The following is a 16,719-nucleotide window of genomic DNA, read 5'->3' as shown; positions in this document are numbered from 1 at the left end:
GCTTCCGGTGGGGGAGGGGGTGTGGGGGGGTAGCAGCGCCGCCGCCGCCGCCGCCATGGGGAAGTCGGATTTCCTCAGCCCCAAGGCCATCGCCAACCGCATCAAGTCCAAGGGGCTGCAGAAGCTGCGCTGGTACTGCCAGATGTGCCAGAAGCAGTGCCGCGACGAGGTGAGCGCGGCCGGCCGGGCCGGGCCTGTGCCCGGGGGGGGGAAGGGGCGCGGCGAGCCCCCATCGGCCTGGCGGGGGGCTCCAAGCCCTTATTCGGGGGGGCGCGATCCCCTTGGGGGGTCCCCGATCCCCTTGAGGGGGGCACGGGGAGCTCTGGTCCTCCTCTCAGGGGTCCCCGATCCCCTTGGGAGGCTCACGATCCACTTGAGAGGGGCATGAGGGACTCTAGTCCTCCTCGCAGGGGTCCCCGATCCACTTTGGGGGGGACCTGATCCCCTTGAGGGGGGCACCGGGAGCTCTGGTCCTCCTCGTAGGGGTCCCCGATCCCCTTGGGGGGCTCCCGATCGCCTTGAGGGGGGCACGGGTGGCTCCGATACACCTCTCAGGGGTGTCCGATCCACCTGGGGGCTCCCGATCCCCTTGGGAGGTCACAGGAAGCTCCGATCCCCCTCGCAGGGGTCCCCGATCCCCTTGGAGGGGGGGCGATCCTCCTGAAGGGAGCACAGGGGGCTTCGATCCCCCTCACAGGAGTTCCTGATCCCGTTCGGGGGGGGGTCCTTGATCCCTTTGGGAAGACACGGGGGTTCTGACTCCCCCTTGTAGGGATCCCCCAAAACCTTGTGGGGGCTCTGATCCCTTTTGGGGGGGGGACGGGGGGTGCTCCGAGCCCACCTGCAGGACTAATCATCCTTGGGGGCATCCTGATCTCCTTGAAGGGAGCACGGGGGRTCCTGATTCCCTTTGGGGGGCTCCAGTCACCCTTATGGGGGCCCTGATCCCCTAGTGGGGAGCTCGGTGGTGTTTGATCATCCCAGAGGATGCTCAATGATCGGGGAGAAGGGACGATGCCTTTATGGGGACTGTGGGAGACTCCGATCTGCCTCGTAGGGATCCCCAAGCCTTTTAGGGGTGGTTCTGATCCCCCTTGGAGAAATCACGGGGGTCCTTATCCTCTTTTGGGGAGTTCCAGTGCCCTGTGGAGGGACTGATCTCCACTGGGTGGGAGGGAGCATGGGGTGGCCTCACACCCCCTGGGGACACCCTGATCCTTCCTGCTGGGGGGCAGGTGAGGTTAAGATGGGGTGGCTCTGATCTGCCTTTCGGGAGAGGTCACATGTGCCCAAGCGATGCGTGTCTGGAGCTCAGGTCACTTCCCCTTCCTCCTAATTCCGGCTTATTTCTTCCCTGCTTCTCCTGTTTTAAAGAAATGCTTTTTCCTCTGAAACTGCTCCCTCTCCTTTTCACCTCTCTGCTCACTTGGACCCAGATCCTCATGGGATGTCAGTGTCCTGTTTCTCCCAGTTTCCACCAGAGATGTGCCCGTAAAGTACTTCCACTCAGGCTAACTGTGCTTTTAATTTTCTATTCTCCACGAACAGCCTGCTTAACGTGCTGTTGGGAAAGAAGTAAAACATCCAGTGGATGTTTAATTATATTGTTCTTCAGCTATTTCTGCTCCTCTCTCCTTTTCACCCAAGAACCTCAGATCCTATCACCTTTCCAGAGGCTACAGGTGAAAAAGTGTCTCTGCTTCACAACCAGGTCTTTTGCAAGGGGGCAGGGACCCCATAGAAAGAAAGCTGTTGTAAATTAAATCTTACTCTGATGAAATAGTGTTATACTAGACAAAAAAAAAAGTCAAACGTTCTATGTCTAGGTGATTTTGGAGGAGCTCTGATGACTTTAACCCTGTGCCAGAGGTGSCCAAACTATTGCAGTCCGTAGTTTGAGCACTCCCAGGACAATGTCTCCTCCCCACACGTTTGGCATCCGCGTKGGTCAGGCAGGGAGCCAGCAGGTGTTTCCAGTGCTCTTTTATGAGCATCTGGATGGATCCTAGATACACCTGGGTGGCGCGGAGTCTATCCCCATTCCACAAGGGACCAACAGGACTGCTGCAATGTCCTGCCTCTTAACTCCTCTCAGATCTTCGTCTGATGGCTCTTGGCCTCGTGAAGAGCTCTGTCTCTGGCTTGCCTGGTTAGGAGGAACAGCTGCTCGGTGCTAGATGTTTTCTGCGGAGCCTCTAAGAGATTTCATTTATAAAACATTAATGCTGTTCAGCTTTGTGACTTTTGTAAATTGAGATAAAGACAGACAACGTACTTATTTTTTTTATATAGAATGGCTTCAAATGTCATTGCATGTCTGAGTCCCACCAGAGGCAATTGCTGCTGGCTTCCGAAAATCCTCAGCAATTCATGGATTACTTCTCTGAGTAAGTTTCCTAGATATTCTCACCCAGGTCTTCATTCTTCAATCAAATCCACACAGTCATACCTGTAGGGCCCAATCATGTCTTATTGAAGACACTTTATTTTGATGCATTTTAATGTTAGCTATTTTTTAATGGCTATTTGAAAAGTTAAGCAATGACACTTTCGAAAACATGTACGAGGTTTCAGGGAGCCATGACATTTAAAAAAATTTGACAGTTTAATCCCATGTCTAACAGTATCGCTTTAAGTTGCTCTATCTTACCTGATATCGCATAGTTCTGCTCCAGCTAATTGACTATGACACGCACAGAGCGTGTCCTTTTTAGCTCTTTGTCTTCTTTTGTCTCCGAAAAGAGCTAAAGAACCGTTACAGAGAGATAACGAGTGGTATGACTAGCATCCTGCACAGGTTCCCCTGATTCCTTTGTCCAGCTATGACCTACGTGATAGCTGGGTTGACTGGAGCTGTCTTCAGCACGAGTCTGAAGTCAGGCTTTATACTTAAGCCATTGAATTTGCAGTGAGATGAGTGATCAATCTACCCAATCTACCACTGTTTCCCTTTGTGCTGCTGTGTGTTTTGTGTCAGCGTTAGTCAACCTTGGAAGTTACCTGGTAATGAATACCAGCAATTAGTGGAAAGTGTTCCCATTTCATCCTTTCTGTTTTATCCTTTTGAAAGGGTATTATCCTTTTGAAGATAAAACTTGTGTGTGCATGTACGATATTGCGTTTCTTTGTGCAGACGTACTGCATTTAATGTTACCTTGCTGAAAAAGAGAAATGAGTGTCTGAATGTCATAATATTCGCTTCAAAAGAATATTCCTGTATTGCAGGTATTTCTTTTTTGATGACAATAGAAAATTGCTTTGTAATTCGTAAAGTTTTACTAAAATACTTTCTTTTTTGTTTCCGAAGGGAATTCCGAAATGATTTCCTAGAACTGCTCAGGAGGCGATTTGGTAAATATTTTACTATTTGTTTGTTTGTTTTTAATGTCTTTTTGGGGTTCAACGCAAGAAGTTTGGGTTGGTTTCTTCTAGGTCACATACTTGTATTTAATAACAATTTTGTATTTCAGGAACGAAGAGAGTCCACAATAATATTGTGTACAATGAATATATCAGTCATCGAGAACACATCCACATGAATGCTACACAGTGGGAGACACTGACTGATTTTACTAAATGGTTGGGTAGAGAAGGTAAATATAGTTATTCAGGGTAGGGAAGTTTTAAAATTATTGAGTAATTACATTGCTGATAATAAATTTGTAAAAATTTATGTTAATTCTCCTGTTTCCTTTTTCTTTCTTCCCCTTTCCACCTGTATGTATACTAGCATATGTCCAAATATATTCCTGTGCTAATCATCAGGAATCTGCTTATGAAAAGTATCAGAGGTCTAGGATAAATGCATCAGTCATTAACCTTTTCTTGTTTGATCTGCCAGTCTGTACTTATTGGAGCTATTGCTAAATTCTAAGTCAATGTCCGACAGCTGCTAATTTAAAAAATAAAAACTACAACAGAACATTTCTTATGACTCCAGAATCCTTCCGTATTTAAGGTGACAGGAAGAACTGAGTGGTCGCTTTCATTCCTGGCCTAGTGAAAGGGTTAAAGCTTGAGATCTGCAATTTTCCGTTCAGTGGGAGGAACAGAGATTATATGGCACTGTGGTGTGACCTAAAGTTTGCCTTGGTTCTGATTGCCTGTGTCCTGCAGGATACGTTCATGAGTCATGTAGTGTTTGCAAAATCACTCTAATGAGTGTTAGTAACAGTAACGCAGCATACTAAAGTTTTCTGTAACATAATGCTATTTTGTGTATATTGTTTACATATTTCAGATTTCTATCTTATTCCTTGTTAAAATACTGGAAAGGAAATGTTTTCTTCAATAAGGAAAGGATGCTAAAACACTTACCCCAATTTATTATGCACTCTGGCCTTTTTGAAATGACTAGCTGAAGAGCAGAAACAGATGCTTAAGATGGGTCAAAGTCGATTTTAGCAGACCATAAGGGATACATTGGTTCTGTTAAAATGTCTTCATTGCTGTAGTAAATACAGCCGGTGAAAATGATCTTGATATGCTTACTTATGTTCCTTGCTTATGTTCCTTGCTTGTCTTTGTTAATGTTAATCTTATTTAATCGTGGGTTGGCTTTGGTGGTAACCTAATTTTTGTGTTGACTTTTTAGGTCTTTGCAAGGTTGATGAGACTCCAAAAGGCTGGTATATCCAATATATTGATAGGGACCCAGAGACTATCCGCAGGCAACAAGAACAAGAGAGGAAGAAGAAACAGGACCTTGATGATGAAGAAAAAACTGCTAAATTCATTGAACAACAAGTTAGAAGAGGTTTGGAGGGCAAAGAACTGGTGAGGAAAATTAACACTATTTATCAGCCTTCTACACAGAAGTCCTCCTGGTTAACTTAACTGCTGAATTTAATGCTACTAGGATCTTTCAGTGGTATTTCCTTTGCGGTCAGTTAGAAAGCGAAGAGCAATCTTCATGCTTCAGATTACAAGTTGGTCACCAGTTCCAGCTGGTGGGCATCTTTGGCTGCATTGCTGAATAGACTCCTCTCAGAGACTTCTGTAGCCTCAAGGCAGCGGCCTTGACTACCTTATTTCTGTTGAAATTACAGTTTATTGCATTTTCTGGACTAACCGATTTGCTAATGCTTGTTAGAGCTGATGAACATCTAGGTCCTCTACGGAATCACAGTTCCAAAAAGGCAGAAATAGAAGTTTCAGCTCCTTTTAGATGTGATATATTTTTGAAATCTACTGGAGTTGTACACTGTGTCCCTGTTTTGCCATCTTGGCCATTTCAGATTTTGATTTAGATTGTCTTCTCCCTTACTTGAATCACCACATTAACTCACGTTCTGAATTTTCTGTTAAACGTTTATCTTAGATTGTAACCTGCTCTGAATGAAAACTTGGAATTGCTTTGTACCTGGCTTGCTTTAGATCTAAATGAGTAATAATTACTGTTGTTCAAGTGATTAGTGATTTAAACATCTCTGTTGAATTCAAGGGAGGAGAATAAGCAATACAGCAGCCAGTATGGCATCTCTTCATGTATGGTATTTCACTAACTTTTAGTGCTGCAAATAACAAGTACCTTGTGCAGTGGGGAGGCTGAGATAACTAGGAAGGCTGAGATAAGCAAATCCCCATGGTGAAAAGTCTTATTTTGGTAGTCCTGAACTGGTATTCAGGAGCTGTTTCTTTGGCATCATTCCATGACTTCGTAACGCGTTGTTGCCTGGGATTGGAACCTCCCATTTGATCCCAGGTATTGATAGGTGCATTTAAATGCTGTTATAAACAATTATCTTTTTCTGAATTTAAAACTAATTGAAATTTAAATGGTCTGAGCCTTCAGTGCTAAAAACTTGGAACGATTCTAGGATTTTCTTTCTTTGGCTTATCAGACAGTCCAGAAACCAGTCTAATCATGCTGGCTCAAAAAGAGAAAACTATTACAGTAAGGCAACTTTCTTTTCATGCTGGAATCAGGCAAGTTTAGACAGCATCTCTGTAGAGAGCGTTAATTAGACAATTTTGCACAGGGGCCTGTAATGAAATAATATTTTCAGTTCATAATCTTCTTAATGGATCAAGCCAGGGTGAATATTACAGCTACCAGATAATCTTGCAGTAGCGTGTAAAACTGAGCTAATCAATGATCACCAAAAATGATATCCTGGCTCGGTTTTCTGTTTGACTCTTGAAATGTCTTTTCTATTCTTTTGGCAGGAAAAGCCAGTCTATACTGAGCTGAACAGGGAAAATGAAGAAGAAAAAGGTAACCAGATTTTGATATATGTAATTTTCTAGAACTTACTGGAGCTCATTTTATGATTAAAACAGGAGATGAGCGCTGAGGCTTGCTCAATGCTTCATAAAGTGCTTTGGTATCAGTTACGAAGAGCACTGGAAATGTGGAAATACAGAGAATTCTTTCTTCTCTTTTTTTTAAAGTAATTTATTTAAAAAGTTGAACCAAAGTTTCATTTAGCAAATATTTTCAAATTTATGACCTTTTCCATTTACAGTTTTTTAAAGTTGTAACAGCCTTCAATGCAGTTTTATTTAAAAATAGAAATAGAGTAACGTCTTTTTATTTTTTAGTTGCATTTAATTTAAACAAAGGAGCAAGTACTTCAATAGCAGCATCTTCTAAAACAAGGTGAGAAAAGAATTTAAGGGCAATCCCTACTGTTGTAAAGTATTTGTATGACAATACTATTTGGATGGGCAGGAAGATGTACCTTATCCTGGAATAGCTGTAGTCTAATATCTCATCCTGTACTGTTATTCAGGAAGGCATATTAGATGATATCCTGGTTCCTTTTGTATTTAAAATGGATCAAGGGGAGTATCTTAGATGTATGCTGTGAGGAGCCCTCTTAAATTCAGCAAGGTTCGTGGCAGATGCCCATAAAGTAATAGGCAGTTATAGGTTTCTCTGAGAAGATACTGGTATGTGAAAGGGTGGAAAAGGGATCTAATCGAAGCATTTGAAATGAATGCCATGTAGTCCCGACAGCCTTCTACCYGTTCATGACCTGTTAATTTCAGTTTTTAAAAGGTTTGATTGCATTGTCTAATTGGGGGTAATATTTTCTCTGATCAGCATTTAAAAAGTTGAATCTACCTGATGTAAATCTTTCTAAAGTTCACGAGTTTAATTGCCATCATATAACCATGAGCAACGCAGGACAAAAGGGATCAATACTGCATGCAATATGGAGTTATAGCAGTCTGAAACTGTTTGATGAGCGGTACATCTTTTCTTGTGAGGCAATACTGTAATTAAATGTATTACAGGTAAAACGAAAGATTACCTCTCATCACAAGCTCAGCTCTTAGATAAGGTATCTGATGGGAGATATGCCAGGCAGAAAATGAGACAATAAACTAGTTCTTTGCAATAATAGATACAGATTTCAGGCTTTGAGGAATACTTGTAAATTATCCCAAAGTGTTGAATTGTACTCAGGATGAGTCTGAAATTTAATGCAGACACTCACCTGAATAGTTTCTCTCAGAGAGAAATACTTAGATCTGTTTTTAAGCTGCTTTCTAAAATTTGGCTAAATTGGAAATCTTATATCAGTCATCTAAATTTTTCATAGCATRTGAGAGGTAGTTGTCTGTAAATTTTGAAATGGTAGCGTAGAAGCAAARTTAGGACCCGCAGTTCACAGTAAAGAGACCAGACTGTGGTTTCTGTGTCTTTGGTGATACAGGAATCACTTCAGAGTTGTATATGGAAACTTCCTCCCTGTGTCAGTGTAAAGGTGTGTTCTGCAGCTGCGAGATACTTTGGCTGTTATTGCTGATCAGCTGAGGTCAACCTGATGTCCAGTATCCTAGTGCAGTGTGCAGCAGGATTKCCTGGCTTCCCACCTTCTCTGCTCGCAGCACTGGCTGCAGAAACCTGGCCAGGGCTAGGACTTGGGTTTCCTGACCAGAAATAGGGCCAARAGATCGTAGGTTGTGGATAGTGGAGGTCTGGGGAAGGGGATGCTGCTGGTTGGGTACAGAGAAGGAGTTGGAGCCTTGCTGAGAAGGGGAGCAGGAGGCGGAGGTGTGCCTTCCCTGGACATCGGTGTGGATGGCATAGAGACAGGAGCCACCACTGCCACTGTGGATGCTGTATCTTATGCTGACCACCCTTGAGCAAACTGGGAGCACCTGGCTTAGGTTTTTTTCCTCAATAATTTACATCCTCAAATCACTGCTTAAATCACTCAGCGGGGCTGCTGCAGTGACAAGTTGATGTAAGATTAGAATTACTTCTAATTAAGGAATGAGCAGAAGCTGTTGGGATATGTCATGGCTAGTTTGTACTAGTTGCTCTGATGTTGGTATGGGCCTTTAACATAAATGATTGTTTTTCTCTCTGGTGTTTGCTTTCTCAGATGATGTATTTATAGAGAATGGTTATATCCTCTTAACCTTCACTGTGCTACAGAAACAGGCCTACACTGTGCTAGCCTCATTTCCCCGCTCCCCTGATCAGATGAATATCCCCTTCCTTGCCCTTGTTCCAGTTTCAGCTAATCTTTCTTGAACGGGGGAGCTGATCAGAGTTGTGCACCCTGCAAATGAAATCTCACCACGGCTTATACAAGGCACTAATACTTGTCTGTCTTGATGCCTGCAAGGAYTGTGTTTGACTCTTTCATGCCTGGTTCACATGATACCTCTCATCACTGAGCGTAGCCAGATCCCTTTCTGCTTTTGTTGTTCTTAAATGCTGATGATCTACCAGTAGCTAGAAGCTAATCAGGGTAAATTTGTCCAAAGTATGTGAGCTTGCCTGATGTGCTGCTGAATTTTGTCTTTTTTAAAAATATAGCTCTCAAGATAAACCAGTCCTTTCTTGTGTTCAGTTYTTTCTTGTGTCTTCCATACTGATGATACACCTGAACTGTGTTGGCAATCTCCCGCTCTTTATCCCAGCACCCTTAATGAAACTATTAAATAAGATATGTTTTAGTACTGCCACCCAGGAATCCCTCAGTAACCTTCGCAGCCAGATATGTTTTCTTCTTAAATGTAGACATTGCAGTTGTTATTTTTCAATTGTATGTTACCCTTTATGAGATTTTATTTTAAGTGCTTGCTATTGGATTTGTGATTTCATGTGCTATTTCTTCTAGAATTCTGCTATGGAGATTATCCCATCTTCTCCTGAAATACATATTTTCCTGTGAATTTGCTTCTACTACCATTTCTGTATCTTCRTTCCCATTATGTATTTTCCTTTACTACTTTATGCAACATCCTCACCGCTGAATGCAGGCAGAACATCAGCTTTGTCGTAAGGCCATACTAAGATTATCTTAATCTCTACCTCACAGCAGCCTGCTTCACCTTTCTGCATGAATGAACATCTAAATTTTTTTACTACATTTGAATGTCTTTTATACAGCCTAACTCAGGCTGCTTTTAGTTTACCCAAATGCTCCCTGATCCCTGAGATGTGACTTTTTGTGCCTTTCTTTTGTACCTTGGAGGCTGTTTGCTTATTTTGAATATCGTTGTGAAGGTGGTGCATATCTGCAGGGTGTGGAGCCCCTTTCTACAGATTCCCCTCCTCTTTCTGTGCCTCGTAGGTCCTATACCCCTGTCTGGCAGGAATTCTAGGCCTCTGCCATGTTTGAGACTTGCTAAGTCCAGGTGGCTTCACTAACACCACAAAGTTTGTCCTTTCAGATTTGAAAATCTTATTTGYGGACCTGCTTTTGTCTTTTCCATTTGACTCAAGCCCTTGATCAACTCTTTGCTTTTGCACTGGTGAATTGATCATTAGGTTGTTTTCATTCTACTGGACTGCCAGCAGCAAGCATCAGAGAAAGTGGAATTTACACCTCAAGGAGATCAGTTCTAGCTGACAAGTGCAATTCTAGAGAAGAAGGCATGCAGGGTGGCTTGCACAACTGAAATCATATAGTTCAGCAGTCTTTTTGCACAACTAGTCCATCAAATGCATCTTGGTAGAAGAGACAATTTAAGGTCTGCTGTGAAAACACCATCTTACTCTTCCAGCAGTGTCCTTGGACCAAATGCACTGAAGATGGTGGAAGGGGCAGTTAAAAGAAAAGAATCTTCTCATAGCTCTGGTCAGTCCAAAGAGAAAAAGAAGAAGTCTGCACTGGATGAGATTATGGAGGTAATAATTGTGCAAGGATCTGTGTCTTTATAACTGAACGTCTATGGCAATGAGTCCACTTAACCAAGGCCTCCCTTTGAAGTGATCTTAGACCTTCAGTTCATGTGGAATTCAGGCTTTCACATCTTATCAGGCAAAATGATATTACTTCCCCTTTAAAACTGGTTTCTGCTGTTCAAATATACTTATTCCTAAGATGGTCAAAGTGTTGGAAGTAAAGGAGTACAGGTTTTACAAGAAAAGGAAATATATAGAAACATTTGACAAAAATAAGTTTGAGTCTCCTTTGTTTTATCATGGATTCCTGGATCTCRTCAAATTGATTTTTATGCAGCCTGGTTTATCTATTTATTTATCTTTCCCCACTTGATGTGAGCATGGAGTATTGGTTCAGCTTTTCGAAGGGGTGGAAAAGCTGCAGTGGTAAGAGGAAATATATATTGATTATTTGTTATTGATCTGTAGCTTGAAGAAGAGAAGAAAAGAACAGCTCGAACAGACTACTGGTTGCAGCCTGTAAGTGTCTTATAAATGATTACTATMCCAAATTCAACCAAATTCTGCATCTCTAAAGCTGCTTTTGATTTGAAGCAGGTATAGATCCAAAAGCAGATTCCTAATTAAATGCGCTCTTATTTTCCAAGCTGCCAAATGTGAAATATTTACTGTATCTGGGAGGAATTTACTCTTCCCGGTTAAGTGTGATCTGTAGTCTGAAGAGTCATATGCTCAATCTCAGATGGGCTAGAATTCTCTATTTAAGCAGATGGTACTTTGACTTCCTACAGATTGCATTTAAATTATGACGTTACTTAAAACCCCTTTCTTCCTACACTAATAGTTGACTCGCAGAGAAATGTAGAAGTCAGCATCACCCTTTGAGCTAAGAGACCTTGTCTAAGCTTCTACTTTTTGACTGAACTTTTAGGTTCAGAAGTCCTGCTCTTGACTCCTTGTGGGCTGTCATGTYACGTCTTGGATTCGAACGTAACTGTATTTGTAAAATTAATGAAAACCTCTGAGAGATAATACTCTGGGGCAGTAATCTGAGGATAAAGAACACGTTCCTAAATGCCAAGTTTTTACTGTCATTGCTTCCTGTGCTGTGTTGTACATCACTGTCTGTGGTTGGAGGCAGAGTGCAACCAGGTTAAATTGTGTACTTATTTGTATATYTTGCCATTTGCATCTCTTTTCTTTTTCTCTTCCTCTCTAGGAAATCATTGTAAAAATTGTGACAAAAAAACTTGGAGACAAGTATCACAAGAAGAAGGCAGTTGTTAAGGTGAATTATCCGGCAAAGCATGCAAATGGAAGCTTGTGGGGTTGGTTAGGCTTTTCTGGTATCAAATGACTTCTGAAGTTTCCTGTTTCTTTGTGCAAGTTGTTCGGCCTTGAACCAAAACTAATAGGGGCTGAAACTCCACCTTAACTTTTTTGGGACTTATGTTAGGCAGGGAGTGAATCTCTGAACTGGTTTAATGCTCAGTTTGTCCTTATTACCACATCCATCTTGGAGAATAGTCTCTGTGTATGTAACGTAACAAAGAGCAATGCAATTGCATTTTAATCGGAGACTAGTCAGTTTTGCACTGATATTTAAATTGCAAGCTGCCTTTGAACAAGATCCCATTTGCGTGCAAACTCTTCAGTCTGTAAGCCTTGCTCTGTTGTTCTGAAGCGCTCTCTTTTAGCCCCTGCCAATGAAATGATGTCGTWCTAGGCAGTCCCAAGGCTCAACAGTCTCTGGCAAGAGTGCCGAAGATGGCACCCAGGCATGTTTTGAATGGTCCACAACAGGGTTTAGAGCTGGAAATCACAGCTTTTTCTGGTAGGCAGGTTTATGAGTCCCAGCTGCTGTCTTCCACTGAGCTTTGAATGTGGGAGACTGAACATGGTTTATGCTGAATGCAGAGATGATCAGTGGCATTTTGCTTCCTTGAGAGGCAGTATCCCAGTTCTCACTGAATGCCTGGCTTCCGGCTGGCTTAGCCTCCGTAAAGGCAAGAAGCCTCTAGTTTATTCTCCATCCTTGAGAGTATAGCTGAGATAGCTGATCTGAACTAGGATGACAAAATCAGTGGTCTTACATTCCAAAGGCAACCAGTCATTGATGCTCAAGAGAAGCCCTTTAAATCTAGCCTTAATTTCAGAATGGGGCCGGTCAGCAGTTTGTGAAAACTGAGTACTTTTAGGACAGCTCAGAAGTGCTACTTCCTTTTGAAAATGTGGAAGTGCAGTCTCATGGACCTGAATCTGTTAATTTTGAAAATGAAAATTTAGATAAAAATTGTAAATRTAATAGTCACTGATTGACCTGTATCTTTCATAACAGGAAGTAATTGACAAATATACGGCAGTTGTGAAGATGATTGATTCTGGAGACAAACTGAAGCTTGATCAGACGCATCTGGAGACTGTAATACCAGCACCAGGTACAGCTGTTTCATTTTGTTTGTTTTCCAGCTTACCTGTCACATTAAAACTTACATTTTAGATCTTTTAAACCATAGTTCTGCTATTTGCAATTACCGTAATGATAGCCATCTTGCTTCATCTGTTCTTGGGACAGCATTTCGTAAGATGCTCTGATCATTTACCAAGTATCTTCCGTTACTTTCTGGGGAAATGTTGCATTGCTTCTGCTTGGAGTCCTCACAGCCTCTTCTCACAAGAATTACTCTGTCTTCTAACAATATATATGTGCTTTATGAATCAGTTTGTTTGACTAGAGGAAAGTATCTCTCTTCAGCTGCCAGTTAGCCTCTCTGGGAGCCATACGGAGCCCTTGATCATATTTCTCCTGTATCTTCACTCCAAAGTCATCCCTCAAGTAGCTGTGGGTGCTTGGTAGAGCTTACCTCATTTCCTGTTTGTTTCGGTGGCATGTCTTTGGCTGTGACACAGTAATGTTTGTATGTAGCGTCTGATGAGTATTTCAGGGATCATTCAGGGTAGCAGTAGACAGACCAATGTCAGTGTAGAGAGAAACAGGATGCAGGGTTTCGGGATTCACAGATTCTTCACTGTCTGCTGAGCAGACCTACCATGTTCCACATTTCTGCAGCTGATGAAGAGCTGGTTGGTGTCCATGAACACTGTTTAGCATAATGGTACTGCCAGGTGAGCTCTGCCCACCTTTGTATTAAAATTGATGCCTTGAGGAACAGCCTATGAGACAGAAGCCAAAAAGCATGTGCTCTTGAGCCTTTTGCACAGAGACTGGGGCATGGGAGAACTGGCTTTGGCTTCCTTCCCTGATATAGATTCAATGACTTCTGCCTGTCATGTCAATGTAGCCTGGAGCAGTAAACTTAGGTGCACTTCAGAGATGGGCAGACCATAAGGGCCTGCTGAGTGTTGCTTGGCAAGTCTCTAGGAGAAACCTTCTCTGCCTCAGCTCTCAGTGAAGTTGAACACAACTCCACCAGAAGAAACTGGGAGCCCTGTTGAGTAACTGTTTTCCTATTTCTCATTTCAGGCAAGAAAGTTTTGGTATTAAATGGTGGTTACAGAGGAAATGAAGGCATCTTGGAATCTATCAATGAGAAGAGCTTTTCAGCAACTATAACTATTGACTCTGTAAGTATTAAACGCTGCGAGATCTAGTTTGTGCAGAGCACTTTTCCTGTGTATGCTGGAGAGCTTTCACAAAGAAAGATGGTACCATTAACCCTATCTTACAGGGGGATCTGTGGTGTACAAATGCTCTGGTCACCCTGCCATTCCCAACCAGTAGGAGAACAACTGCATGTTGCCCCGTTGCAGACTAATGGGCTTTTAAGGCCATGTGATCATGTCCGTGTGTGTGGCTATTTCTCTGCTTTCCATTGCAAGACCAATTTTTGAATTCATTGATATGGCAGGAAGGATACTGGGCTCAAAGACAAAGCTTACAGCGGAAGGACTCTGTTAGGATCCTGTTCAGAGAACAGCTGCGGAAACTCAGTTTGTATTAGATACTGGAGAATTTACAGGGGGAGAGACCTTGCAGATGTTGTAACCACAAGAGAAGCTTTGGAGCAGAGGATCATGATATGTTAGTCTTGCGAAGTGAGGGTGGTCCTTCTCTAGTTCTGGTGCTTGTAGCTGTTAAGATTTCTCCCTTTTGCATGAACTTTGAGTCTAAAGAGGAAGGATGGGTAGAACTACTCCTGGCAACCAGTGAAGTCTGTTAGAATTTTCTTACTGATTTAGGGTGACCAGAATTTGTATATATAATATGTTTGTATTCAAAAACAAATCTTTTACTACTCGTAATAAGTTCATAGTGAAACAATTCAAAAGAGCTGCTTATGTTTGCCCCAAAATTGCAAGAACTTTACATAACACAAGAAGTGTCCCGAAAGTAGTTCCAGGGCAGTGATGAGGCTCGGTCTTATTCTCCAGTCAGGTTGCAAGTAATGACATAGAAATCACTGTGTTGTGAATGAATGCTAAACCTGCAATATTTTGAATACTTTCTGCTATGAATCCCCTGCACAGGAGCCAGCGTGCAGTTATATATGGCTTTTGGGCAGAGCTCTTAAACAGAAAGGCAGTCGCTGTGTTTTTACTGTGCACAGCACCGGGTAAAAATGCCGGTGTTTTTGATACGTAGGCTTGTCATTTCTGTTACTGATCACTTTAGTTGCACTCCCTGAAAAATGTCTAAATGCGGGGAGATTTGATATGGCCCATTTAGCTACGTTATTTTAAGCTGTGTATCGGGAAATTCAACAAACAAGTTTGTATTTTGAACTTATTTCTTGCACTATGTTCTTCTCCAGGGACCTTTAAAAGGACGCCGAGTTGAAGGTATCCAGTATGAAGACATTTCCAAACTCGCCTGAGGTGCTAATTATGGATCAAAGATGATTTTGGTTCCTCCAAAACAACTTTCTGGCATCTTGCAGGCAGACACAAGACTCTACCATGTCAGGGTTTTAACTGTGTGTGTATATGTATTTATAATGTATATAGAAATTAATCACAAACTGGATTTATTTAAAGATCACTATAAATTTGTTACATAAAATGTTTGTGGAAATCTTATCAGTGGAAATATTTATTCTTATCAGTGGAAACATCTGGTTCTATATCAGAGCTATGTTATATATTCCTTTTGTAAAATGTAGCAGATAGCTGCAAGCTGGAGTATTTTATTTAGTAACTATGTTAGAAGTTCTGTAAAATAGAGAATGACCTACAAACAGCTGCTTGAGGCAGGCAGTGTGTGTTGGAGCCAGTGGAGTTTGAGCAACACATTTTTCAGTCTGCAGCCAAAATTGAGTTTTGGCTGTAGGAACAAGGGAAGGGATTAAGAGAATAGCAGGAAGGTAACAACGCTGCAAGGGATTTTTTTCTTGGATTTTGTACGAATGGTCTGGTTTATTAAGTGCTATCACCAACTTTATTTTTAGTTAGCACATCAGCTGTAGCAGAATCCATTTAATCAGTCTTCTCCATCAGCCTCTGATCTTGTGGTCAGGCTTCCTAATAATACCAATGTGCAACTTGCCTGCATATGGCCTCCAAGTTGGGGGGCTTCTAAGATGCCAACCTAACTAACTGTGTGCAGATATGAAACTGGTGATTGCTGTTTTGGTTTTCCAGGGCCTTTTCCTTCATTCGTATTTCTGTTGTTTCCCTGCTCTGCTATGATGCTAAATGAGTAACATTACTTTTTTACTTATTGAAAAATGTGACATTTTGTATAATATTTTATTTTTAAGGTGGTTCAGGAATAAACATAAACCTCTCTGAGGTCAATGTATTCCTTATCARCCTCTGAAAACGTGGGCCAGAGCTCTGTTCGTGTATATCCACCAAAGAGCACAGTAAAGAAGTGCCCAGCTGGTGCTCTACTTTTTTCACGTAAGAGGAAGATGTAAGTCATCCCAGACAAAATACAGACCGACATCTCATGGTCCAGTCTATCTCTGATTAATTTGTGTGTGTATCTGAAACCTGATGGAAAGAAAACCGCTAACCCCTTGCACTCCGGAGCAGATCTCAGCTGTGCGGAGAGCAGTTGGTGTCTGATGCTCCAGGGCTTCTGCCATCAGCGCTTTTTGGGGAGACCGAGCCCTAGGAAGCTGGGGAAGGTGACAAGGGGTAGCCAGGCTTCGCCTGGGAAGGGTAATGCTTGGATTTCCCTGCTAGCACAGCAGTTGTCTGTGGTTGAGCAAAATCCTTCCAGCAGGCTTGGTTTGTTCTCAGGAGAGGGGCTCAGCCCCTTCCTTCGTGGGCTGAGGGTTGGATAGGGCAAGATGCCGTCGTGAGGCGTACATCAGTTACGTTGCAGCCTAGAAGTTCAGGGCAGCTAGAGGCAAAGTCACTGTTCCCTGTCCTTTCCCCTGCCTCAAAGGGCCACTTTCCTGTTGATTTGTGGTTTTCAGGGGACCCCTGCAGGAAAATTCAAAGACTGCAGAGGTTTAATCAAACAGCTGCTTTCTGGAATAGCCTGAAATAACCTTATGCAGCACGTCACATGGCTTTCCAGGGACCCAGGACATAAATGCAAGGCAGAGTTGAGCAGTAGAGCAGTATCTAAAAATGGAGAATTATGAGGAAAGGAACTGAGGACAGAAAAGAAGACACACTTGACTATAAATTCAGATTGCACCTGCAGCTCAAATTGT

At 42.4% G+C, this 16,719-nt stretch overlaps 1 protein-coding gene across 3 annotated transcripts; it reads left to right on the top strand.

Annotated features, from left to right (window-relative positions):
* Nucleotides 1-29: 29 nt before the first annotated feature.
* On the top strand, nt 30-15,851 carry KIN (Kin17 DNA and RNA binding protein). 3 transcript variants are annotated; one of them, XM_026091221.1, is made up of 13 exons: nt 30-169; nt 2,293-2,387; nt 3,308-3,351; nt 3,471-3,593; nt 4,595-4,776; nt 6,169-6,217; nt 6,544-6,601; nt 9,976-10,096; nt 10,562-10,612; nt 11,313-11,381; nt 12,432-12,531; nt 13,578-13,678; nt 14,866-15,851. In XM_026091221.1, exons 1-13 carry the CDS (start codon nt 56-58, stop codon nt 14,926-14,928), a joined length of 1,170 nt encoding a protein of 389 aa, XP_025947006.1. In that variant the 5' UTR covers nt 30-55; the 3' UTR covers nt 14,929-15,851. The 3 variants fall into 3 exon arrangements, with proteins under 3 accessions (XP_025947006.1, XP_025947005.1, XP_025947007.1); XM_026091220.1 differs by having other exon boundaries at nt 9,973-10,096; XM_026091222.1 differs by lacking the exon at nt 10,562-10,612 and having other exon boundaries at nt 9,973-10,096.
* The last annotated feature ends 868 nt before the right edge of the window (nt 15,852-16,719 follow it).

Source organism: Apteryx rowi, unplaced genomic scaffold (genome assembly GCF_003343035.1).
Source record: "Apteryx rowi isolate R43461 unplaced genomic scaffold, aptRow1 scaffold_9, whole genome shotgun sequence".
Classification (NCBI taxonomy): Eukaryota; Metazoa; Chordata; class Aves; order Apterygiformes; family Apterygidae; genus Apteryx; species Apteryx rowi.
The sequence above is the reverse complement of the archived record's forward strand: the minus strand, read 5'-3'. Positions and strand labels throughout refer to the sequence as shown.